At 49.7% G+C, this 24099-nt stretch overlaps 9 protein-coding genes across 9 annotated transcripts; 6 read left to right on the plus strand and 3 right to left on the minus strand.

The window, feature by feature from the left end:
* Positions 1-2430: 2430 nt before the first annotated feature.
* Positions 2431-3613, plus strand: NUU61_007601 (porphobilinogen synthase HEM2; the record flags this gene model as incomplete). Its single annotated transcript, XM_056658126.1, has 4 exons — positions 2431-2652; positions 2713-2791; positions 2869-3323; positions 3386-3613. The coding sequence occupies 4 exons, from the start codon at positions 2431-2433 to the stop codon at positions 3611-3613; spliced, it is 984 nt and encodes a 327-aa protein (XP_056508419.1).
* Positions 3614-3984: 371 nt separating this feature from the next.
* Positions 3985-6232, minus strand: NUU61_007602 (uncharacterized protein; the record flags this gene model as incomplete). Its single annotated transcript, XM_056658127.1, has 2 exons — positions 3985-5207; positions 5305-6232. Coding segments are annotated over 2 exons (2151 nt in total), but the record flags the coding sequence as incomplete, so codon positions are not given.
* Positions 6233-7976: 1744 nt separating this feature from the next.
* Positions 7977-11888, plus strand: NUU61_007603 (exportin CRM1; the record flags this gene model as incomplete). Its single annotated transcript, XM_056658128.1, has 10 exons — positions 7977-8042; positions 8130-8159; positions 8221-8293; positions 8368-8439; positions 8517-10091; positions 10145-10615; positions 10673-10902; positions 10966-11344; positions 11419-11590; positions 11648-11888. The coding sequence occupies 10 exons, from the start codon at positions 7977-7979 to the stop codon at positions 11886-11888; spliced, it is 3309 nt and encodes a 1102-aa protein (XP_056508421.1).
* Positions 11889-12441: 553 nt separating this feature from the next.
* On the plus strand, positions 12442-12699 carry NUU61_007604 (PPP1R11/YPI1 family protein; the record flags this gene model as incomplete). Its single annotated transcript, XM_056658129.1, has 1 exon — positions 12442-12699. The coding sequence occupies one exon, from the start codon at positions 12442-12444 to the stop codon at positions 12697-12699; it is 258 nt and encodes an 85-aa protein (XP_056508422.1).
* Positions 12700-13421: 722 nt separating this feature from the next.
* NUU61_007605 (shugoshin family protein) lies at positions 13422-15608 on the minus strand (the record flags this gene model as incomplete). Its single annotated transcript, XM_056658130.1, has 4 exons — positions 13422-15018; positions 15074-15136; positions 15190-15508; positions 15560-15608. 4 exons carry the CDS (start codon positions 15606-15608, stop codon positions 13422-13424), a joined length of 2028 nt encoding a protein of 675 aa, XP_056508423.1.
* Positions 15609-15889: 281 nt separating this feature from the next.
* Positions 15890-16534, plus strand: NUU61_007606 (DASH complex subunit DAD2; the record flags this gene model as incomplete). The annotated part of the gene is made up of 4 exons (XM_056658131.1): positions 15890-16115; positions 16174-16233; positions 16296-16422; positions 16471-16534. 4 exons carry the CDS (start codon positions 15890-15892, stop codon positions 16532-16534), a joined length of 477 nt encoding a protein of 158 aa, XP_056508424.1.
* A 1025-nt stretch (positions 16535-17559) lies between these two features.
* NUU61_007607 (uncharacterized protein) lies at positions 17560-17934 on the plus strand (the record flags this gene model as incomplete). Its single annotated transcript, XM_056658132.1, has 1 exon — positions 17560-17934. One exon carries the CDS (start codon positions 17560-17562, stop codon positions 17932-17934), a length of 375 nt encoding a protein of 124 aa, XP_056508425.1.
* Positions 17935-18463: 529 nt separating this feature from the next.
* Positions 18464-20186, minus strand: NUU61_007608 (uncharacterized protein; the record flags this gene model as incomplete). The annotated part of the gene is made up of 4 exons (XM_056658133.1): positions 18464-18774; positions 18826-19541; positions 19598-19761; positions 19821-20186. The coding sequence occupies 4 exons, from the start codon at positions 20184-20186 to the stop codon at positions 18464-18466; spliced, it is 1557 nt and encodes a 518-aa protein (XP_056508426.1).
* Positions 20187-21704: 1518 nt separating this feature from the next.
* NUU61_007609 (glycerol-3-phosphate dehydrogenase GUT2) lies at positions 21705-23961 on the plus strand (the record flags this gene model as incomplete). The annotated part of the gene is made up of 4 exons (XM_056658134.1): positions 21705-22135; positions 22193-22452; positions 22508-23836; positions 23894-23961. The coding sequence occupies 4 exons, from the start codon at positions 21705-21707 to the stop codon at positions 23959-23961; spliced, it is 2088 nt and encodes a 695-aa protein (XP_056508427.1).
* Positions 23962-24099: the final 138 nt, after the last annotated feature.

Below are 24099 nucleotides of genomic sequence, written 5' to 3' on the forward strand. Positions count from 1 at the left end.
TCTATATACTATATAAAAGAGTTCCTGAATTATCTATAATTCTAAATAATATTAATAATAGCTTTATCTTCTATAATTTATATCTTTCCGCGAATTTAATATTAATAATATTAATCTTAGTATAGATATCTATATCTACTTTTTATAGTTATTTTATAATATTAATTTTAAGAGTTATAATATCTTTATTAAAAGAGAGACTCTAATTCTTAAAATAAATCTATAAAGTATTAATATTTCATTATTTTTTTTAGGTTTTTTAGTAATATACTAATACTATCTTTATTAGTAAATAGGTTCTATATATAATAAAGTTATAATAATTTATTATTCTTTATTATAATACTTTTATAGCGCTTCTTTAAAAATAAAAGAGAGGTCTAAAAGCTATTTTTCTCTTTACTAAAAAGAGGAATAAATTAAGAATATTAGAATATTTTAAATCTTAATCTTATTTTTATTTTCTATAAGAGATAAACCCTAGTTTCGTTATTAATTTATTAAAGATTTAATAATATTCTTTTATTCGATCTAATTTCTTATTTATTAAGCTATTTATTATAATTTTTATAGATATTAAAATTTTTCGATTATTTCTTAGATAGTCTATAGATCTTTATCTAGTTAAATCTAGTTAGTTTCGGATAAAAAGGTTTATAATATCTTTTTAGGAGTATTACTCTAATATATTATAATAGATTAAATCTATAGGGTTATCCTATTTTTTAGATAATCGAAAAGGAAGATTTAGAATTATAAAAAATATATTTAGTAGAGTATAAGATCTATCGATTAGGTAAAGAAATAAAGAGAAGAAATAAAGATAGTAATATATCTTTATTATTATTAAGACTAAATCTTATCTTACTAGCTAGATACGAGAGTATTAATTTATTATATAATATCTTCGTAACTCTATATATTATCAATAATATAAATAACTAGGTCTCTATTGTATATCGTGATTATTCTACTATAGAGTAGATCAAGTAACAAGTTCCGACTTCCTTCAGGATCATATAATATCACCTGATTTACCCCTTCCGTCAGTTGGGAATAACCTCATGCCTCACCATCTTGGTTGACCCTTTACGCTAGCTTGACCGACGACGAGATCCAAGACAAGCTTCAACACCAATGGGTATCTGTTAAGGAGGCAAAGAAGGTCATGGCCAAGGCAGAGCCAACCTCGAAACTCGGTCGCTATATCAAGGAACGCGACATCTACCTCTTGGAACAAGTTACCAAGTAGCTTTTGAGGATGTTTTGATTGGCCAGAGGATCTAGGAATATTTCTGTACTCGAGTGGAAGAGCACTTTGACAGCAGTTAGGTAACTTGGATGATCGAATATCCCACCATTGCGCTCCTAGGTCAGCAATACCCAATGATTAAATTTTATCCCCCCACATTACTTGATCTGCTCCTCTTCGGTCAACCGATAACGCGAATAGATCTTGTATATTAGCTTATCTTGCTACCAAATGCCTAGGCCATGAAGACTCCTCAGCGATGAACCATTCCATTAGACCTTAAAATATGACATCTTAAGAATATAGCATCCCTAGGTAGTACTTATCTCATATAGTGATCAGGGTGTTATAAGGTAATTCTAGGTATATCCTACAAAGTACTCAGTACAGCCCTGCCTGGCTTGTATTTTGCCTATTTAGAACCTAAGAACAGGGATAATACCTGGGTTTCATATGGCCTCTATCTCATGTCATTGCCAATAGTTTTATGCCTACTATTCTTACCCTTCTCATGAACCCTTGACACTAGGGATCCCCATGTAGTCCACAGGCTTTGTGGTTATAGTATACACAGAAAATTGGGTTATATATACTGATACAGAGCAAAAAAAAAATCATATACATTTTGCAGAAACTCGCGATCTAAGAAAGGATTGACTTTGGAGACACGCTTTGGCCTCTACACTGACGGAGTATATATACCCCAGGGAATCCTACAAAGGACCCATAGAAAAAAAAAAATAGGGAATCAAAGATCACAATCAGAGCCGGCCCCCATGCCAGGCCCACATGACCCCTCCCCATTTTTGAGGGGGATACCTCGGGACATGGTGATCTATACCAAACCACGAAGGAATGCGATGTGACAATTGATACTGTGAAATCACATTAAATATAACACCATTACTACCAATATCATTTACTATTAAAATAAAGAATTAACAGCTAATTCATTGTATACGAAGTATATTCATAGTTATCACTCGGTCGAATATGGTTTTTTCTTAGTCAAGTAACGGCAGAAGAGGAACCAATCATCTTGGCCCCATATTCGCCTGACCCTCGGCTTTGGAATTCCCGCCTTTTTGCCCCCATCACTTCGCGAGATGCTCACTCCTCCCTCCTTCCTTCTCCCGTTCTCCCCCTCTCTTCCTGATTGACAAGCCATTCAATTCGCCATGTCTTTCTCCAATCTTGTGTCTGATATTGCCTTGCGAGACTCGCGACCCGACGATCGCAGCTCGCAAATTTCCCATGCGCAATCACAGGCTACCGCTCGATCCTATACGAGCACTGCAGCTACCAGTGTCAGCATCTACGGTGACATCTCAAGTCAGTTACATGCTGGATACAGTCACCCTCTCAGCAGATCATGGCAGGCAGAACGCCAATTGACCAAAGTTCGTTTCTTGAGTCCTGGGTGTGTTGAACATTGAATACAACTAACGTCTACTGGCTAGGAAATGCTTATGTACCCATTATTCATCACCGACAACCCTGACGAGGAGACCCCTATACCATCTTTGCCAAACCAGTATCGTCGAGGCGTGAACCGCTTGGTTCCTTTCCTCTCCCCCTCGTCCGCAAAGGACTGCGTTCGGTGATCTTATTTGGAGTTCCCTTGCAACCCTCGGCCAAAGATGCCCTTGGAACTGCTGCCGATGATCCAGAGGGCCCGGTGATCCAATCAATTCGGCTGCTCCGGTCTCGATTTCCCCAGCTCTATATCACAACAGACGTGTGCCTCTGTGAGTATACGTCGCACGGCCATTGTGGGATCCTGCGGGAAGATGGATCGCTGGATAATGCCCAGTCTATTGATCGGATTTCCGATGTGGCCATGGCCTATGCTCTAGCCGGCGCACATTGTGTTGCTCCCTCTGACATGAACGACGGGAGAGTGCGGGCCATCAAGCTCAAACTGATTGAAGCCGGCTTGGCACATCGCGTGCTCTTGATGTCATATAGCGCCAAGTTTAGCGGCTGCTTGTATGGCCCCTTCCGAGATGCCGCTGGTTCCTGTCCATCATTCGGGGACCGTCGGTGCTACCAGCTCCCCCCGGTGGCCGTGGTCTGGCTCGGCGCGCAATCCAAAGAGACATGGGCGAGGGTGCTGACATTATCATGGTCAAGCCCGCAAGCAGTTATCTGGACATCATTCGAGATGCAAAGGAACTAGCCAATGATCTCCCCGTGGCTGCCTACCAGGTCAGCGGCGAGTTCGCAATGATCCATGCGGGGGCCAAGGCTGGCGTTTTTGACCTCAAGGCCATGGCGTTTGAAAGTACCGAGGGCATTCTCAGAGCAGGGGCTGGCATTGTGGTCAGCTACTTTGTGCCGGAATTTCTCGACTGGCTGTAGGAGCGGTCGTTGTTCATAAACCAATTTGAAACATATCCATCTGTTGTGTGTATTAATTGACAATTGGATGTTATCTGCATGTTAAACTTCAACTATATAGCTCGAGGGCTATGGAACAGACAACGTCACTCCACTGACGTTGGAACTTTATATACATGCTGTGTGGGTCGCTCGAGTACATAAAAAGCTATAGACAACCAAATCAAATATTCCTGGCACTGCAGAGGAGCAACAAGTGGAAAAAAGCAAAGACCTGAAAAAAAACTCATCCGAGTCCACTTGTAATGGTTATGGAACCATCCACCCTCACGCGAAGAAGAAAACAAGACTGATCTGCACATAAACCTTGGAAGGCTAATGCCTTTCCCCACTCACATATAACTTGGCTTCAACCCTTGAAACCCGTATGCCACGATGTCCGATTTGACTACCTCTCCGGGGGCGACATAGGCCCCCCGGCGAAGGCGGACTCCAGGATAGATGGTGCATCCCGCACCGACATAACAGTCTTCTTCAATAGTGACGGGCCGACCTTGATACCGACTTTGCGAGCCCTTGCGTTCTTGCATATTAGCATGTGCCATCGAGCTGAGCACTGTGACGTTGGGCCCGATCCAAGTATGAGCGCCGATGCTGATGAGACAGTCGTCGACGAATAGGCAATTCTCCGAAATCATCACATCTTCTCCAACATGGATGTTGTATCCGTAGTGGCAATTGAAGGGCGCCTCGACGACCGCCCCTTGCCCGATGGAACCGACTGAACGAGGCACAGCAACCCCGGATGGCGAATTGACCACAGAACCCGACGGGGGGACCAGGATCTCCTTGAGCAGCCGATTCTGTTCCTTCGAACTCACACCAGACAGCGGATTGCAGGCATTGTTGAACCTCCACAAGGCACCTTTACACCGATCCCTTTCTTCCACCAATTGAATGTCAAACGGTCGATAGAGCTCGCCCCGGATCATCTTTTCCTTCTCGCTTTCTTCGCCGGGGACTGCACGACCGGAAAGTTGGTGTTCAATGTTGAGTGCCATCCGAGCTTGTGCCTGGGGAGTACTGGTGTCCATTGCCGGTGCGGGAAGTGGCCGTGGCTCGACCCCAGCTTGAAAGAGAGCCATGGTGGATTTAGGATGAGGCCCATGGGAGAGCTCCCGGATAGGTGGAACCACCGGGTAATCGGGTTTGGGATGTCCTTCACGCGATAGTTCATGGATAGGTGGAACTTCTCGATAGTCGGGTTTAGCTATGTGGTCCGAGACATACGTAGTGTGACCAGTGCTAGGCCAGGCTCGTTTCGACCAGGACCCGTGATTAGATACCGCGGCCGTTGGGCTAGTATTATATTGTTGAGTAGAACGGTCACTGTCGTCGACGACAAGAGGCCTCACTTTCCCTGCGTCGACATGCTCTGTTAAGATAGGCTGCCGGTCATGGTGTTGGGTGGGTTCTTGGATGTAATGACCGCTGATCTCTGGATAGCCCTCCTTGGATTGTAATGGAACGGGCGTTTTTGTACCCGACGGCTTTTGCCAAGTACTTCGTGATGAGTATCCCTCACATAAGAACCCGCCGCGGATGCAATTATTGCCTGCGGTACATAATTAGCAATACCCTTTTTTGCCGTGACAGGCGGTTTGGGGAAAGGGATGAGTTGATAGGAGGCTCGAAGATCATATTACACTCACATGCAGGGTGCTGCTCATCACATTTCTTCTTTCTGCGACGACAAGTCATACAGCCTGTTTTGGTCCTGTTGCTGAATACGCGCTTCCTCTTTGGAGCCACCTGCACCGCTGCAGAGCGGTCTGGAGGATAAGTAGCGGGTGCTGGATGAGCCCCCGGAGTGGACCCCGGCGATAGACGAGAGGCACTCGGATTTCTTTGCGCGGGCTCTTGACCTTGTGCCTCCCGTTGCAGAGCGTCGGCAAGCTGTGCATCAGACGTATCGATTTGCGGGGCCCGCGCCTGGTTCATTAATGGAGACTCATACTCAGGCCATGGGCCGTTTGATGATGATGCCTGTGAGGTCCCATCCGGCCGAGGGTTCGGTGGAACGGATGCATTGCCTCGCTCCAATTCAGAGCCTGACCCCGACAGGCCACGATTCGGATGAGAGGGTGTATGGATCTGGTCACTGGGGCGGCGAGCTGGGCTTCTTGAAGCGCCAAAGCCCGGCTCGGGATTGGGGACAGATTCTGGCTGTTCCCCAGACTCCGACCTCTTCCGCTTATTCTTATTGCCGTGGGGAGAGATCTCTTGAGAGGAAGATCTCTGTGACAATTGCTCATCCAGGTCGTTGGTCAGATCATCTCGTTCTTTCGGGCGATCCTCTGGTCGGCCGGTCGCTTCCGCGATACTTTGTTCCGAATGATCCTGTTGCGCGCGTCCATTGCCGGCAGCACTACTAGATAGATTCATCGCATTGGCTCCCGGTAGCATCGAGTCCTTGCCATTGACAGCTGTGAAGCGGGATGGGCTGTGTTCAGTGCCCGTTTCGGTTCCCGATTCGTGGTTGCTGTTCATCGCGAGTGCCTTGGCAACAGCCGTCATCACTGAAGAAAGAGAAACCCGTGATACTTTGTTTTCGGTCTTTTCTTTCTTTCTTTCTTTCTTTCTTTCTCCGCAATGAGCGAGGGCTAGCAATGAGGGGCCGAATCCACGTTTGGGGGATTGCAGACGCCCCTCCGTTGATCGGGGCGCTATGAGGAGCTTACAGTGATGTAGTCAGTGGCTAGGACACATGGGGCACACCGAGCACGACACCCCGGGCGAGATGATCAACTAGCACGTTTGATCCTCAATTGGAGATCGTATGCGTCGCAATTGCCCGAATCCTTTTTTTTTTGGTTTTTGGTTTAGCTTCACTGGGTATTTTCTCTTCTTTATATGAGGTTCTTTCTCTCACACTGCGGGATAGCTCGCTCGGCACGGGTGGGGCGAGGAGAGATCCGGAGACGCGGGTAGGAGATAGAGGTTCAGATAGTATGGTTTAGCGACGCAACCAATATCACTGCCACAACCAACCAATAAATTGTCGGGAGTTGCAAGAATTGAAGATGGGGAGAGGGGGAGAGATAGAGAAGAGGGAAAGAGGAAGAGAGAGAGAGAGAGGGGGGGGGGGAAGGGACGGGACTATGTGGGGGGGGGGGGGGAGAAGGGGGGGTCACGACTAATTAAAGAAAAAAGAAAAAGAGAAAAAAAAAACCGCTACAAATCCGAACGCTTTAAGAGCCCAACGCAAATCCGTCAAATCAAAAGGCCCAACACTCGACAGAAAAAGAGGGAAAGGGGGCATTGGCGCGCGATCGGCAAAGACGGCGTCACGGCACCCGCCAATCGGAAGGCGAAAGCGCCGGGGGAGGGTGAGGCCTGCGCGGGTCTGAGACACTCCGCAGATGGCGCGCGTTCCCAGGCGCCCCGTGTCCTGGTGGGGCCCAGTGACAAATTACAGCCGACACCCTCAAGGCCGTTCCCGTCATTTATTCGCCATTGGCGCCGCACTGGCGCATTGGGCGGTTATGCATCGCTTACTCTTTTCTCCCCTTTTTTTAACTATGTTCTATGCCTCTTTTTAAGGTTTCAAGGCTTCAATGTTATCTTGAGAATTACTATACACCCCCTCCATCCATCCATAGATCCCTCCAAAAGATAATGATATTTCCTTACCCCTTCTTAGTGTTCTTCTGTGAAGGAGAGTTCTGGTACTGAACCTTTCCCCCTAATCAATGTGTTTCTTTTATACAATATATATTTATTTAGATACTGAGTAGAGGAGACTCTTAGTTTTATATGTTACCTGCAAATATACGTTATTTTCTTCACCGATTTCCATCCCTCGATCGACGTGTGGATCTTGTATTTCTCTGGGGTATCTTGAGAGAGTGCTGTTGGCCTGAGGAATTCCTTCCTAACCTTCCAAGGGTGGAACCCTCGGGCAGGTGAGAGCTCGGCTGACTAATCACCGGGATAACATCACCCACGTTCCTAGAGAAACGCGTTCTTCACCGCCAGAGTGTGATAGCTCGTCTCTCAAAAAGCTTTGCCTGGATAATTTCCCTGCTGATTGTTATTGCCCCTCGAGCTCCTGGAGAAATCCGGCGTTTCTGCCAATCATTTCTTTCCAAAAAGAGCTGAGGTGCTTATCCCGATCAAGCCCCTCTTCAAACCCCCAAAAGGATCTCTCTTCTTACTACCCCACCGCACTACTCGCCACCCTCCTTCCCACGGTGACGTCCTAAAGCGGCTCTGCTAGTTGCTTTTCCTTTCAGACAATTCCCTGTCGATCGCCAGACCTGATCCCTTTCCGTGCTTTGACTATTCCGCGATAAAGGGCGAAATCGCCAGTCTCTGCGGCGGGATGTCTGTTTCGGTACAAGAGCTGGACAACACCGTCCAGGCCTTCTTTGAAGGCAAAGGGGACATGGTAAGCTTGTGATTGCTTCAATTTATGCTTTGAAGCCCGCGCCGATTGATTCCACGACGATTCTTAACTGACACCTCTCTGCGCCAGCAAAAACAAGCCCAGCAGACTCTGACAGAAGTAAGCGCGACGCCCGCAATTCCCATCCAAAACACCTACTGATTGGCTGCCTGGCCTACAGTTCAAGCAAAACCCCGATGCCTGGGTGACCGTGGGCAATATTCTTCAAGAAGCGTCGTACCCCCAGACAAAATGTGTGTTGTGATGCCTTTCGACATCCTCGATCCTCGATGCTCGACGGTAGCAAGGGCTCGCTGACCCTTCTTAGACATTGCCCTTCAAGTCCTCGATGAGGTGATCATGACTCGATGGAAGGTTTTACCGAGGGACCAATGTCAAGGTAAAAAAAGAAAAGAAAAGCAATGGCCCTCATGGGTTGAGTTTCCTATCGGTGCTGATGTCCCTCAAACTGTCCAGGAATCCGCAATTTCATCGTGAATTTCATCATTGAAAACTCGAGTTCGGAAGATAAACTTCGGACGGAGCGCGCCTTGTTAAACAAGCTCAACCTCGTCCTGGTCTCCATTCTGAAGCAGGAGTGGCCGCACAACTGGCCGACCTTTATCAACGAGATCATTTCCTCCTGCCACGCCAGTCTCTCAATCTGTGAAAACAACATGGTCATCTTGCGCCTATTGTCTGAGGAAGTTTTTGACTTCTCCCAGGATCAAATGACTTCAGCCAAGGCAAGGAACTTGAAGACGTCGATGACCCAGGAATTCGCCTCGATATTCCAGCTATGCTCCGAAGTACTCACCACAGCAAACCAACCGAGCCTGGTGAAATCGACGCTCGAAACCCTTCTTCGTTTCCTCAACTGGATCCCGCTAGGTTACATCTTCGAAACTCCCATCATTAACACCCTTCTCACTCGGTTCTTGGATGTTCCCGATTTTCGAAATGTCACGTTGAAGTGCCTGACCGAAATTGGTGGCCTGCAAATCGGTGCTCCCTACAACTACGATGACCGATTGGTGCATATGTTCACAGAGACTCTGACCACGGTCTCCAACGTCATTCCGCTGTCCTTGGACCTGAAGGAGACCTATGCGAGAAGCAATTCGCGCGACCAAGAATTTGTTTCAAACCTCGCACTATTTCTTTCAAGTTTTTTCAGCGCTCACTTGGATGTACGTCTTAGACCCTATCCTTTGCCCCCTCTCCTTTGCTTGAAGTCCCTCGAGACCATACTGACCATCGATTTTACCTCCCGCATACAGCTTGTCGAGAAGTTACCAAACCAAGATTACCTCACGCACGCACATTTCTATTTGATCCGTATCAGTCAGATCGAGGACCGGGAGGTGTTCAAGATCTGTTTAGATTATTGGACTAGGCTTGTGCAGGAGCTCTACGAAGAGATGCAACAACTCCCCATCACCGACATCAACCCACTGGTGACAATGGGCGTCAGTGGCTTATCCAATGGCGGCGCGCCGCATCCGAGTACCCTGGCCAACTATCCCCTCCGGAAACACAAGTACGAGACTGTCCTATCGAACCTTCGCACCGTCATGATCGAGAAAATGGTTCGCCCGGAGGAAGTTCTGGTTGTGGAGAACGATGAGGGAGAGATTGTTCGTGAATTTGTCAAGGAAAGCGACACAATCCAGCTTTACAAAACCATCCGTGAATGTCTGGTGTACCTCACGCATCTTGATGTGGTCGATACTGAGACAATCATGATCGACAAATTGGCAAAGCAGGTCGATGGATCGGAATGGTCTTGGGCAAACTGCAACACACTCTGCTGGGCAATCGGTTCGATCTCAGGAGCAATGAACGAAGAGACCGAAAAACGCTTCCTGGTCACCGTGATCAAGGATCTTCTGGGTCTGACAGAGCAGAAACGCGGGAAGGATAACAAAGCCGTCGTGGCAAGCAACATCATGTATATCGTGGGACAGTACCCTCGATTCCTGAAGGCTCACTGGAAGTTCTTGAAGACGGTCGTCAACAAACTGTTCGAGTTCATGCACGAGACGCACGAAGGTTTGTTACTCGACGCTGCGTCTAAATTCTCTGGCTAACCCCTCCACGTGTAGGTGTCCAAGACATGGCCTGCGATACCTTTATCAAGATCGCCAATAAATGCAGGCGACATTTTGTGGCCCTCCAGCCCGGAGAAAACGAGGCCTTCATTGAGGAAATCGTTCGGAATATGAGAAAGATCACCATGGACCTCTCGCCACAACAGATCCATACATTCTACGAAGCATGCGGCTACATGATCTCTGCTCAGGGTCAAAAGGGGCTCCAGGATCGGTTGATTGAAAATTTGATGGCTCTGCCTAATTCGGCCTGGGACCAAATTATCGCGGAGGCAAATCAGAACCCGGCGATTCTTCAAGACGGCAACACCATTAAGATCATTGGAAACATCATGAAGACAAATGTCGCCGCCTGTTCCTCAATTGGCACCTACTTCTACTCCCAAATTGGTCGCATCTACCATGACATGCTGAACATGTACCGCGCCTCGAGCCAGCTTATCAATGATGCTGTCGCCCATGACGGTAACTGGCCCAGTTAGCCCGTGAAAGCTAAGGATCAGAATCTAACACATCTCACAGGAAGCATTGCCCCCAAAACCCCCAAAGTTCGAGGGCTTCGAACCATCAAGAAGGAGATCTTGAAGCTCATTGATACCTATGTGGAGAAGTCGGACGACCTCGAGATGGTCAATGCCAACATGGTTCCATCACTTCTCGAGGCGGTCCTCATCGACTATAATCGCAACGTTCCCGATGCACGAGAGGCCGAAGTGTTGAATGCCATGACCACAATAATTCACAAGCTTCACGTATGTCACCTTTCCTTGTCCTTTCTCTACCGTGGCTTCGTTTCTTGCTAACAACTGTCCCAGAATTTGATGGAGGACAAGATCCCGGCGATCATGGAGAGTGTCTTCAATTGTACCCTCGAGATGATCAACAAAGATTTCCACGAATACCCCGAACACCGGGTTCAGTTCTTCAAGTTGCTCCAGGCCATCAACCTGTACTGCTTCCAGGCGCTGCTGAAGCTCGATGCTACGCAGTTCAAGTTCGTGATTGATTCCTGCATGTGGGCTTCGAAGCACGACAACCGAGAGGTGGAGAACACGGGCCTCACGATGTGCCTTGAACTGATGAACAACATGGCGGAGACGGACCTCCAAACATCCGGCATCTTTTTCCGCCAGTTTTACATCCCGATTCTTCAGGATGTCTTCTTTGTCCTGACAGATAGTGACCACAAAGCCGGTACGTATGACCCTCGACCCTTGAAATGTCCAGTTTTCTCACACTATCCTTTTTTTGCTTTTCCTTTTTCACAGGCTTCAAATCTCAAGCTATGCTCCTGTCGCGCATGTTCAACTTTATTGAATCCGGCAAGATCCAAGAGCCGATATACGCCCCTGACCAGGCCCCGGCTGGGACGTCGAACAAGGATTTCCTGCAAGAATACGTCGCAAACCTGCTACAGAGCGCCTTCAAGAACCTCCAAGAGTAAGCAATCTCTCCCCCTGAACCCCCGACCGTTGCAGCTCTAATCCCGAATTCCAGGGTCCAAATCAAGCAGTTTGTCATCGGGCTGTTTGCTTTCACGGATGATCTAAACAAATTCAAGACTCACCTGCGTGATTTCTTGATTTCTTTGAAGGAATTCTCGGATGATAATGCCGAGCTTTATGCGGAGGAGAGAGAGCAAGCTGTGCGCGATGCTCAAGCTGCGGAGCGAAACCGAGCGATGAGAGTTGGGGGGTTACTGAAGCCATCGGAAATGGATCAGGAAGATGAGCTATGACTCGATCAGGAACTCCGCACCGAATTCTCTCTGCCCGCCTCGAGTTTGACCTCCAGAAATGATGGTCTGGACGGCTGGTCCCTCTACGACGTTTAGAGGCGTTGCATCCTGCTTGGTGTTACGAGAGAGTCTGTTTCTTTTTGACAAGCACTCATGCAACACTGAATCCCCATCTCCAAATCTTTTCTTTTCTTTTTCTTTGCTATTTCGGGGTGTAACGACGCCCTCTTGAGTTTGATCCTCGTATGTACTCTGTCCACATGCGGGTAGGCCTGTTTGATATTAGTGGTTCAGATAGCCCAAATGAAAAACGATTTTTCTATGTCTTATTATCATTCTTTCCATCCAATCATTATTTAATTAAAAAAAAATTCCATTGAATACTATAGGATATATAAAGTCGGAGGGTTGCTGTACATTCGTGGATGTCAAAAAAAGGCGGTGAATCGGTTGCATCATCAAACGCAGTGCTTTAGCGGGAGTCTCTCCTCGCTGCTTTTCTTGTCTCGTTGATATTTCTCGCCTTTGCATCAACTGTCCTTAGCCCTTGACAATGTCCCGCACACGCCAGCCCATGATGTCCAACTCGCAACCCCAGACCACCACTGAAGCGCCTTCAGATTCTTCCGTTGTCCAGGTCTCAGGGACTCTGCGATTAAGAGGAGATGATACGCCAGCAGAGACGAGTGGTGAGCCATCGTCAGCTCGCCACATCCGATGGGGTGAGGATGTGATTGATAACGAAGGGATGGGAAAGAAAAGCTCCAAAGGTAAATTTGCCTCGTGTGCCACGGACCATCCGACCCTCTGACGGTTTCCAGTATGCTGTATCTATCACAAATCCCGGCCCGTGGGCGAGAGCAGCTCTGAGTCCGAGTCAGATTCTTCGGACTCAAGCTCATCCGATTCGGACAATGATGGCGATCTTGATCGAGCACGCAGACCAAATCACACCCGCCACTCGCATACTCGAGGGCGAAGACCGCGCGATAGCCATTTACCTGACCGACCATCCTCGGGGGCTTGTTGTCCGAACCATCAGAATGTTAAGCCCAAGAGAAGGCCAAGTCCAAACGCTTATGAAAAGATGCCGAAGCCATACAAAGGCCATGCACGGGGCACATAGTCTGTCACCCCGGCAAGAATATATCATTGAGAACTGCGACTGGTTACAAAACCAACACAGCCAAGCTTGCCTCAAAGTCTGGCTCATTACTTGGCTAGATTCTCTCAGATACCGAGAACATCTCTAGATACTGTCCACGCATAACCCCGCTGCCACCCAGTTTGTGGGTTGGGTGGGCTCTTCAGACAAAAGGGTCGTTGCATGCTGGATAGCCTCTGGCAATCCGCAAGGTACCCTAATAGAGTCGAGAAATAACCATCTATCGCCGCGTAGGGCTGTGTCCACGCGCCGCAAACCGAAGATTAATATCGAATTTCTTGGATAGGAACGCAGAGAGAGGGTATCTGTATTATAACTGTGAAAAGTCTGGTCTATAATGAATGTAGATACACACGGTGGAATCAGCTTCATAGCATCATGCTTTTTCTTCTTGCTGCAACCCGATGTCCCCGTCGCATATGACTGGCATCGATTGCTGAATCCTGGAGTTCTTCCTCTTCGGGGGAGCATTCAACTGGCAGGAAAGAGGTTGACATGCCGGTAGAAGAATTGGTCCATATAGTGGCCTGTGCTTCATCCTGATCCATCGCGTCTTGAGATGACACGGTTGGACCGGTAGCCCGAGGGTTTGAAGAATGGCGACGAGTCTGCCTCCTGGACCCCGACGTTTCCTTGGATGACTTGGCAGAGAGACTTGCCAGACTGGCATCCACGTCAATACCTGTGGCCCCAGTTCCACCATTGGCATCTTCTGTAGGCATATTATACGTGCCATTGTCTTTGATCGTCGACGAGACCTTGCGTTTTCGCTGAGATACCATTTTCAGGTACTGTTCGGAAGTGCTGTCGTTGCAGAAAATGTCTGATCCGTGGTCTGCGAGAGCCAGATCGGCAGGGAGTTTACCACTCGAGCGGCCCAGAGAATTGCCGATCCTCATCTGATCATCCCACTGTGCTTCCTCCGCATCACCTTCCTGACCTGGTTGGAAACTGGATGATCTGCGGGATCGGTCCCCTGCAACTGCATCGATCATGTTCTTGGTTGGGCGGCGCATTTTATCCCGCAAGTTGGGCTCTGCATAACTGACCACGCCCCGTTGGCGCCGCGAGGGGCGAGACGCGGCAGATACACCAGACACTTCTGGAATTGGTTGTTGTGTCTGGACCGCAGATATCTCATGTGGGAAGGTGGGTTGACTTTGGATTGGTTCGTCCTTGTCGGAGCGACTGGCCCGCTTTTGCTTGTGCGAAACATGACCAGGTCCAGGTCGGCGCGCCTTCTGGGTCACCGAGTTGTCGTGCTTCTCGATATCCTTGCATTTCTCGGAGGAAGCTGTGTTATCGCCATTCTCGCTGACTGGACGCGAAGCCTTGTGGTTGCGGGCCAGCGATGAGCGAGATTTCTTGGGTGAGCCTAGATTGGCATTTGCGCTCTCTGTCCGGGTTGTCAGGAGAGATTCATACGATATAAAGGGAGGGAGGCCATTCATACTTGGTTCCAACACTTTTCTTCTCGCCAAAGTCTGGGTTGCCGATCCTTTCTTAATATCAACGTGTTTTTTGCTAGGGGAATGGTCTTGACGACTGGGCTCCGTCCGTTTTGAGGGGCTATGGCTTGGTCGGTTGAATTGAAATTCATCGTCTTCTCCCACGAGACTCGACATGAAGTCTCCATCATCTTCGGGGCTGAATTTGCGCTTCGACCCGGGTTTTGAAGTTGGTTCTGTGTCCCCGCCTGGATTGGGTTGCTCCCGGTGCTCCACGCTCTCATGGAAGAGCGGTGCGTCTGACTTCTTTTTCTTCTTCCTTGTTTCCAGTGTTGGGGGAAGAACAGGCTCAGGGTCTTCGGCCTCATTAAATCCCGTGGGGCTTGCTGACGAGTTTTCCGGTAGTTCTAGGGTCGGGTCCTCCACTTTCAGCGCAGATCTGTCCTGGGTCAACGTGCTCTCAAGCGGGGGTTCAGAAATGTCGTCGTCGCGAACGAGGTCTTGAAGTTCCTGCGGCCTGGCCGTGTTATTTAGTAACGGGACAGAATGCCGTCATGTTCCCAGGGTCTTACTCCAAGGTTCGTCGTGGATAGAATTTATCCTCCAAGATGGCCGGAAGCCTCCCATCTTCCCCCCTTCGTGGTCATCGGTCGTCCTCGGTCTCAATTCTGGTGCCGATGGTTTTGACTGATCCGAATCGGCGGGCGCGGACTGTGCGTCGCAAAGCTTGCCAACCTTGCGGGGCAGCATGCCCAGATCCGTGGCCAAGTTGCTTAATTCCGCCAGTTTTGCATCCAGTCTGGATTTGATCTCGTAGACCCCATTGTGAAGCATTTTGGCAGCTTCGAGTCGTTCAATTTCCTGACCGAGAGTGATGACTTGTTCTCGGAGGGAGACGTTCTCGGACAACAGATGCGACACCTCGGATTCTAAGCTGCGGATTCGAAGCGATTGCATGGAGTTCACTCGCGCAATTTCCCGGTTCTGTCGCACGAATCGGCGCTTTACTATAAGACGCGTCAACATCGAATGCGACCAGATGGTAGTGGTGGACTCACAGGCATCAATGGACTCGGTCGGAGCCATGAAATCATTCAAACGAGCCATGCTTGAGGAAGCCAGGGCTGTGCCCACTGAAAGGCACAATTAAGTGTGTTCTACTGGCACAAATTGGGCAATGGGCAAAGCAGAAATCAATTCGGGTCCAAGCGCATCGATGCGGGAAGGAAGAAAGGACGGGGGATAAACACCCGGCGGCGTGTTGATGTTTGTCTGTTTTGGGTTTAGCCCCATTCCCGATGTTTGGCTGACTCAGCCTCATCCAAAAAAGCCGTGGGCCCTGGAGGGGAGGGGAGCGAGGAGCACCTTCCCCCTCCAACACATTCGCCATGGCCTACTCATCGCGTCCCACATCCATGCTCCCGGGACCTGGAGCATCTCTTCGAGGAGCTTCCCAGCCAACCTCCCAACAGTCTTCGGCCCTCTCCGCACGCATTGCCGCCAAAAAAGACGAACTCGAAAACTTGCAACAGCTACGCGATTTAAGTGGGACACTGGCTATGCAGATGCAAGCACTGGAGACCAAGGTCTCCACGCTGAAAGATGGCACCGAAGGTGATTCATAGCTTTTTCTTTTGGGTGGCTGGGCAGCGTGCTGATCCCATACTGATAGCGGTGGCATGTGTTTTGTCCAATTGGGATAATGTTCTCCGGGCCATCAGTCTCGCCTCCAGTGAGTTCCCTCTCCCCCAACTAGGGAGCGTTGGCTTTGCTGATTGTGCTGCTCTTGTATAGAAAAAGCAGGCAGTCTGCCCGATCTTGCCAGTTCCGAAACAAAATCCGGGGAGGATACTTCGAACGAGTCTCGTCTCCCTGCAACTCTGGTCCGGATACCTGCTGAGCAACGTGAGAAGACCAATGAGTGAGTCCAGGGAGACTGGTATCTCTTCTTATCCTTATCATTGCCCAGTGGGCTCACCCTCCGGTCGCTCGATGTGGAGACACTAACCTCCCACAATCTCCTTCCACCTTGACCCATTTCCCTCTTCATGGATAAGTTGGAGAACTTCCACTGGACTGCTGGGGAGTGACCTTGAGGGGGAATGAACCTGACCTTGTAGATCACTTGGCAGAATGACTTGAAGTTCATATGATGATCTTCGACTCTGCATGGACCCTTGGTAGCACACAGCCAGAGGTACCTTGCAAGCCTGATTACCCAAAAGGCAAAACGGTACATGATTGATAGCGAAAGAGAAGGAGCAAGTCACGAGTCGAGGGCGATATCTGCCAATCACTCCATGAACACGCGCGCACATACACACATACCAAGCCGAATGACAAGAGAAGTGGGGCAATGACGATGCCTGCCAATTTGAGAGCGTTGCAGGGGCCCAGCAGAATGCAGCCTCTCAGCTTGCCTCTTTTTGCCTTTTTGATTTTGATTTTGATTTTTCATTTTTTTCAAAGTAAGCGCCCGAGCCACGCCATAATCATCACAGGGGGGTTGCAATTGTATAGTACTTCTGGATACTTCATGGTACTTACCACTACTTCTTGGGTACCTTCTCATTGTTAGGGTTGAGAGGTACCTTGGTCGACATGTCATGACCCACCTATGTAGCCTGGAGGTATCCAACATCCAAAACTGCCTCACCCTCAGACACCCCCGCACTTCGTCTGGGTGTCAGGGGCTTAGCGCATCATCCGTGCCCTACAATCCCAGTTCTTTAATGGATTTCTCTTCCGATATTTCTCTCTCTCTCTCTCTTTTATTTGTATTTGTATTTTATTTATTTTCCTTTAAATTCTTTGATTTTGTGTATTTTCTCTTCTCTCCCAGGGTCCCCACTGTGGTATGATCGTTGGGACACTGGATGAAAATCAAGTGGAGACGTATGAGGTGATCATGGGCGCTTTGTACCTTGATACTTTGTTACCTTTGATCGCAGTCTCTTCTTAAACATTCCCTCTCTCTTTCTTTTTCTTTCATATCTTTCCCTTCTCTCGGATTTCCACAAATTTCTCAAGAGGCCTCTTCTAGAAAGTCCACGTCGCCATGTCCACTGACTGGTCCCTGGATTTCTGTCTGGTCTGTGATCGCCAAACCTCGGGAGGTCCATACTGTTCCCAATCTTGTCGCCTGGCTGAGCTGGATGTGGTCTCATCGGAGGATGCCATGGCCCAATCCCCTATTCCACGAGAATCCTCTACACGAACCAGGATCTCTCCATCGTCGGATCCCATTGACTCGACTTCGAATCCTCCCTCATCCCTCATCCTGTCTTCTTCGGCATCACAAACCTCGCTGTCATCTCTGAAGAGCCAGGCATCCCACTCCTCCTCGCTGTCGGACCGGCTCCAGGATGAGCTACGTGATTATGCCAGTTCCTTCGATCCGGTCCGCGACCTGAAACGGCGCATGACCTCTTGAGCAGCCTCCCGACTGCTCTGAAAATCGATTTTGCATACCTCGGAATGGAACTAGGCGTCAGTGCAGGAAAACAGATGTTTTTTGTGGATGTTTAAGATTTGCCCCGTGTTTTATTTCTTTGTTTCTTTTGATCGATATAACGACCTCATACCCTATCACCATCATCAACAATCATTGGGAGGAGTTCCGAGCATGATATTCTTCCTGTCTTTTTGGTTTGGGCTTGGTACATTCGGGCTGGGTTCATGTTGGATAATACTGGGGATGATCAGACTGCCTGTGGTGCGGCTAATTGTAGATTACTTTGGAATCAATCTGGATTTCTCCATTGACTCGAGTTCAACATAAACACATCAGCACATGCGCCCGATGCTTCGTGCCCACTCGGCAAGACGTATCAAGTAGAGAGGACACTGCAATTGCCTATCAAACTCAATGGGCGACCTACTCTCTTTTCTTTCTTTCTTTCCCCCCTCTCTCATACGTGTTCCAATCGGGAAAATCCCGCAAGATTTGGCAAATCACCCCATCAGGAGACGGCCAGAATCTTCTGCAAAGCCATTTCATCCCGTGGCACGAATCGGACCTTGTACTTCTGCGGGATAGCCACTAAACTGGTGGGATCTGAGTTGCCCCGAACGGGATGCCAGTCCATGGTGTCGTGGGGCTCGATGCGAAAACTGTTCAGCGTCCGCATAAAGACCAAGTACAACTCCCGGTTGGCGAGCAGCGAGCCTGCACACGTCCGATACCCCACCCCATAGGTGAATAGGGGGGCGTCGGGTTGCTCAAGCCACCGCTCGGGGCGAAACACGTCGGGGTCAGACCACACATCGGGATCTATGCAGGGCACCGTTAGCCTGTGCAGGGCCTTCGAGGCCGATCACTTACCCATATTACACGCCCAAGCGTTCAAGAAAAAGACAGTGTCTTTGGGAATCACCGTGCCCTTGTAATTAATGTCCCTAATCGACGTACGGGGGAGTGCCAGCCGGAGAACCGTGAAGAACCTAGCGCTCGAGTCAGTTTCGACACCCAAATCCCAGTCTCTCGGAGCCGCGAGAACCGACCGGAGGCACTCTTTGACCAAGGCTGCAACATATGCACACCTCTGGTCATCATCAGCCGAACACATTGGTTCCTTCTCACTATATAATTCCTGGATGGCCGTGGCCGCTTTGTCTTGGACATCAGGGCGTTCGGAGAGCAGCCCAACACTCCAAGCGACCAACGTCGTGACCGTGTCAAGTCCACCGGAGAGCATGGTCAAACTGATCGACGTGAGCTCCTCGGTGTTTAGCTTGGCATCCTGATCGAGAATCACATTGGCCTGAATGCATGGCTTATGAACCCCTCGTTTCAGGCGGTCATCCAGATCACGGTTGAGGGAGCCCAGGTACCTATCCCGGCGCATTCGCATTTCCGCAGCCTTTTTCGAGTTTGTGTTGAATGGGTTGAGTCGCAGTAGGGGAATATAGTCCTGCAGGTTGCCCGTGGTACTTCGAAACTTGCTAATCTCCTCCTCGACGTGGGTGATTTCATCGAACAATGTCTCCTCTTGCGACACGACTCGCACGCCCCAGTTTAGCGTCAAGGCCAGACTGAGACTGAGGCGCTGGATCATGGGCATCGGGTCCACCGGAGTTTTCCCCCATTCCCGTACTTATACAGCTCCTCAACAAAGGCTTTGGACTCAACATCCAAGTGAGAGACATACGTTTCCACCGATGGACGGTTGAGAGCCGACGCAGCGCCTTTTCTACGTCTCTTCAACGAGTCACTGTACGGAGACGTACCAATGGTCGTACCGGCAGTATTAGACACAATCTATAATACCACGATCAGAGATAAATCCCTCGGGGTAGGGGAAGGGAGGTTTGGTCCACCTTGTGAAATGTATAGAACTCGGGCCGGGAGCTCAACGCTTGTGCATTTTGACCAAAAAGCACCTTGGCCGCCGCGGCAGAATTCACGACAACGACCGGAACATTGCCCAACTGGATTTGATAGACGGGGCCATACGTCTTGGACCATAACCGGTACTGTTCTGCAGCATTGGTTCGGATCTGCGCGAGGTTCCCAATGAGCGGCAACCCACGAGGGCCTTTCATGCCTGGGACACGGGTGGACGCGCGGGTGAATTCATTGAGAAGGACATAGAGGCATGGGACGAGGGCCACTACGGCTAAGAGATGCCAGGGAGATCCCAAGATTTTGCCTTGTAGCGTAGATAGTGCGAGTGCGATGGTCATGGTGCTTTCCGGCTATGCTGTGCTTGTTTCACCCCATCCTGGCCAGCGACTGTAATAGATATACATTGCCTCTGCGGATCTCTCAGTGAATGGAACATTTCCGAGTCCCCGGTATCATTGAGGCCTTTTACCCCACACTTTTCCCCGGCTTTGCTGTGAGACCGATGAGAGAGTCCCGGGCCAATTCCGAGCAGCGGAATTGTTCCCGCCATCGGAAATCGAGCGCTCTGAGGGATCAATTAGTGTTGTATATCATTTTTTATTTTGTCATTTCAATATATATTTAATGAAATTAAAAGAAAAGAAGAAAGATAATAAAGCTCATGAAAAAGCTCATTACCTCCCGAAGGCTATGTCGAGATTCCAGTGAAAAAGTACAAGGGCGAAACCAACAGAGCAAGATAAAGAAAAAAAAAAAAAGAAGCAAAGATGGCGAACAATCAAGTTTCAGACATTTCAAGTACCGCAGAACCAAGTGATCCCTTTTTATAAATTCCGGAATTATTGCTTTTTCCCAGATAAGAAAACTCGAATAACACCATTTTCGCTGTTATCACTATAAATAAAATATAAATAGAACCAGGGCTAGACATCCATTTTATCCACATTCAATATTATACATGGATCCATGGATATAGTATATATCAGCTTAGAATCTTCCATGCAGCCCCATGTGCCTGATCTCCAAAACTCGACCTTCCAGAACAGTTGGTTCAACTAAGATCCCACTTGAAGATAAATCTCCACTTTACAATTCTGCATAGCATGATCTGCGAAGATTTTCTCGGCCCCAATGCAAGGGAGGTCGGAATCCCGAGTGGAGACTCTATCCGGGTTTTTTTTTTTTTTGGACCGATTTTATGTCTCTCTAGTGGAGCCCTAAACAAGGCGTTCGCCCCTGAAAACTGGAGCTTTTCTCGTCAGCTGGCCAGGCAGAGATTGTCTTCCAGGGAAATCTCTGCGCGTCACATGGATCGGGGCGTTAATCCGGATTGGTGGGAGAATATTAGAGAGCCCGTCATGCTGATCCACTGGAGCAAATGTGCTCCATGACGCATCCCCCTTTCGGTACTCGTGACCCCGGTGGTACTTCTGGGACTCGTCAATCCTGCGGTGGAAGGTGTAGCGACCAGGTATCTGGTACCCTTGCTTGATTCGACTGCCAAGCTGTTATTCCAAAGAAACCCTGATTCTTGTACTGTTTCTCTTTGTATGGATTTAATTATTTAATTATTTAATTATTTAATGATTTAATGATTTATGATTTATTATATTATTACTACGTGCTGGCCTATGTGAGCTGGGACCCCCCATCTTTCGTGTCTTCTGTCCCATCTTCCCCTTCCTCCCTACCAACTCTCCCCATCCTCTCACCTATACAAAGCTCCCTTCGTTCCTTGGAGCCGCCATTTTCCTTCTGGTCGCGGGAATTATTGTGAACGAATTGGACAGGGGAAAAATATTTCTAACCGTGTTCTGGAAAAGAATCATCCAGGATAAATTCCACGCACTCGTATAATGGCCGCTCGTCATTCACGAAAGCTTTTGCGACCGCTTCTCTACACCTCGGCGGCCGCGGCCGCAGGTGCGGGAGTCCTGTACATCTCTTACCGTCCGCGCAACATCCCCGGCTTGGAAGCGCCTGCCGTCCCTCCCCCCGGTTACCATGAGGGCAAGCTCGTACCCCCGAGCTTTCCCACCATCAAATCTCGTCTTGAGCAGATCCAGGATTTAAAGCGCAGCAAGGAGGAGGAGCCCTATGATCTGTTGGTGATTGGGGCTGGTGCGACTGGCTCAGGAATTGCCCTGGATGCCGCCACTCGTGGCTTGAAGGTGGCCGTGGTCGAACGCGATGATTTCAGCTCCGGGACCAGCAGCAAAAGTACAAAACTGGTCCACGGTGGTGTCCGCTACCTGGAAAAAGCTGTGTGGGAGTTGGACTACAACCAGTTAGTTTGACCTTGTGATGGTAATCCCCTTCGACGGCAGACTGACAATTCCATCAGATATAAGCTGGTGAAAGAGGCTCTCCGCGAGCGCAAGTATTTTTTGAACACTGCCCCCCATCTCTCACAATGGCTGCCCATTATGGTCCCCGTGCAGAAATGGTGGCAGGCTCCCTACTTCTGGGCTGGTACCAAGGCTTACGACTTCCTGGCTGGTTCCGAGGGTATCGAAAGCTCCTACTTCTTGACCAAGAGTAAGGCCATTGATGCCTTCCCCATGCTGAAGCGGGACAATGTCATCGGAGCCATGGTGTACTATGGTAAGTGGATTCCCCCGGGTTTTTGGCCTGCAATTGATGGGCTAATGTGCGACAGATGGTGCCCACAACGACTCCCGCATGAACGTTTCTCTGGCCATGACGGCTGCGCTGTACGGGAGTACCGTGGTCAACCACATGGAAGTCACTGGTTTGGACAAGGATGCGTCAGGAAAGCTGTGTGGTGCGCGCATGAAGGACGTAATTCCGGGCAAGAACGGCGAGGCCGCCGAGGAGATCACCATCCGCGCCAAGGGTATTGTCAATGCCACGGGTCCGTTCACAGATTCGATTCGCAAGATGGATGAGCCCGACATCAAGGAGATTGTGGCGCCCAGCTCCGGCGTTCACGTCATCCTGCCTGGTTATTACAGCCCGTCCAACATGGGACTGATTGATCCATCGACCTCGGATGGCCGCGTGGTCTTCTTCCTTCCCTGGCAGGGCAACACCATCGCCGGAACCACGGACCAACCTACTGAGATTACCCCCCACCCGGAGCCTTCGGAGAACGATATCAACTGGATTCTGTCAGAGATTCGCGGTTACCTGGCCCCGGATATCACCGTGGACCGAAGTGACGTCCTGGCTGCTTGGTCGGGCATCCGACCCTTGGTGCGCGACCCCAAGGTGAAGAGCTCGGAGGCTCTGGTTCGCAACCACCTGATCAGCGTGTCTCCCTCGGGGCTGCTGACCTGTGCCGGTGGAAAATGGACCACGTACCGCCAAATGGCTGAGGAGGCGGTGGACGAGGCCATCGATGTGTTCAAGCTGCAGCCCCGCGATGTGTCCTCCGTTCCCGACATTAGCGGCGTTGGTGGTAGCGGCTTGGTGGCCGATGGGGCCTCTCTTGACGGCAGCTGTCAAACCCACCAGGTGCGCCTGATCGGTGCCCACGGCTACTCCAAGACTCTCTTCATCAACCTTATCCAGCACTTTGGACTGGAGACCGACGTGGCACAGCACCTAACTCAGTCGTACGGTGACCGTGCATGGCAGGTGGCCGCTTTGTCCTCTCCCACCAACGCTCGTTTCCCCGTGCGAGGCTGCCGCCTCTCGGCCCTGTACCCCTTCATCGATGGTGAAGTCCGTTACGCCATCCGCCACGAGTACGCCCAGACTGCTGTCGATGTCATTGCTCGCCGAACTCGACTTGCGTTCCTGAACGCTGAAGCGGCACTTGAGGCTCTCCCTGGCGTAATTGAGCTGATGGGTGAGGAGTTGAAATGGAGCACTGCGCGAAAGGACTTGGAGTGGAAGGACGGGCTGTCTTACCTCTCCGGCATGGGTCTCCCCAAGAGCCTTCTCGACCTGTCCCGCCAGGAAGTCAAAGGTGGTCGGGTAAAGGAAGTCGATGCTGAGGAGCGTAAGGCTTTCTCCCGAACTGGTATGTGCCATGATTGCTCTCCCCCTTGGAATTGCTGCTGACGATGAACAATTTTAGACCCCCCTGCGGACATCCTCGAGAGTGATGCCCGTGTTACCACCCCGGCTCCTCCCGCCAAGAAATAGATGTGTGGTATATAGAATACCGTCCTTGTATAAATAGAATTGTTGTTATTTCCCCCCAGTCTGTTCTTGCCTGGTCAGCGTAAGGAAAGCGCAACCATGGGGATTGCGCTGTGATCTACCTCTTCTCTCCCCTCCCCC

The sequence above is a fragment of the Penicillium alfredii genome, assembly GCF_028826965.1.
Source record: "Penicillium alfredii strain IBT 34128 chromosome Unknown utg000010l_segment0_segment0, whole genome shotgun sequence".
NCBI lineage: Eukaryota > Fungi > Ascomycota > Eurotiomycetes > Eurotiales > Aspergillaceae > Penicillium > Penicillium alfredii.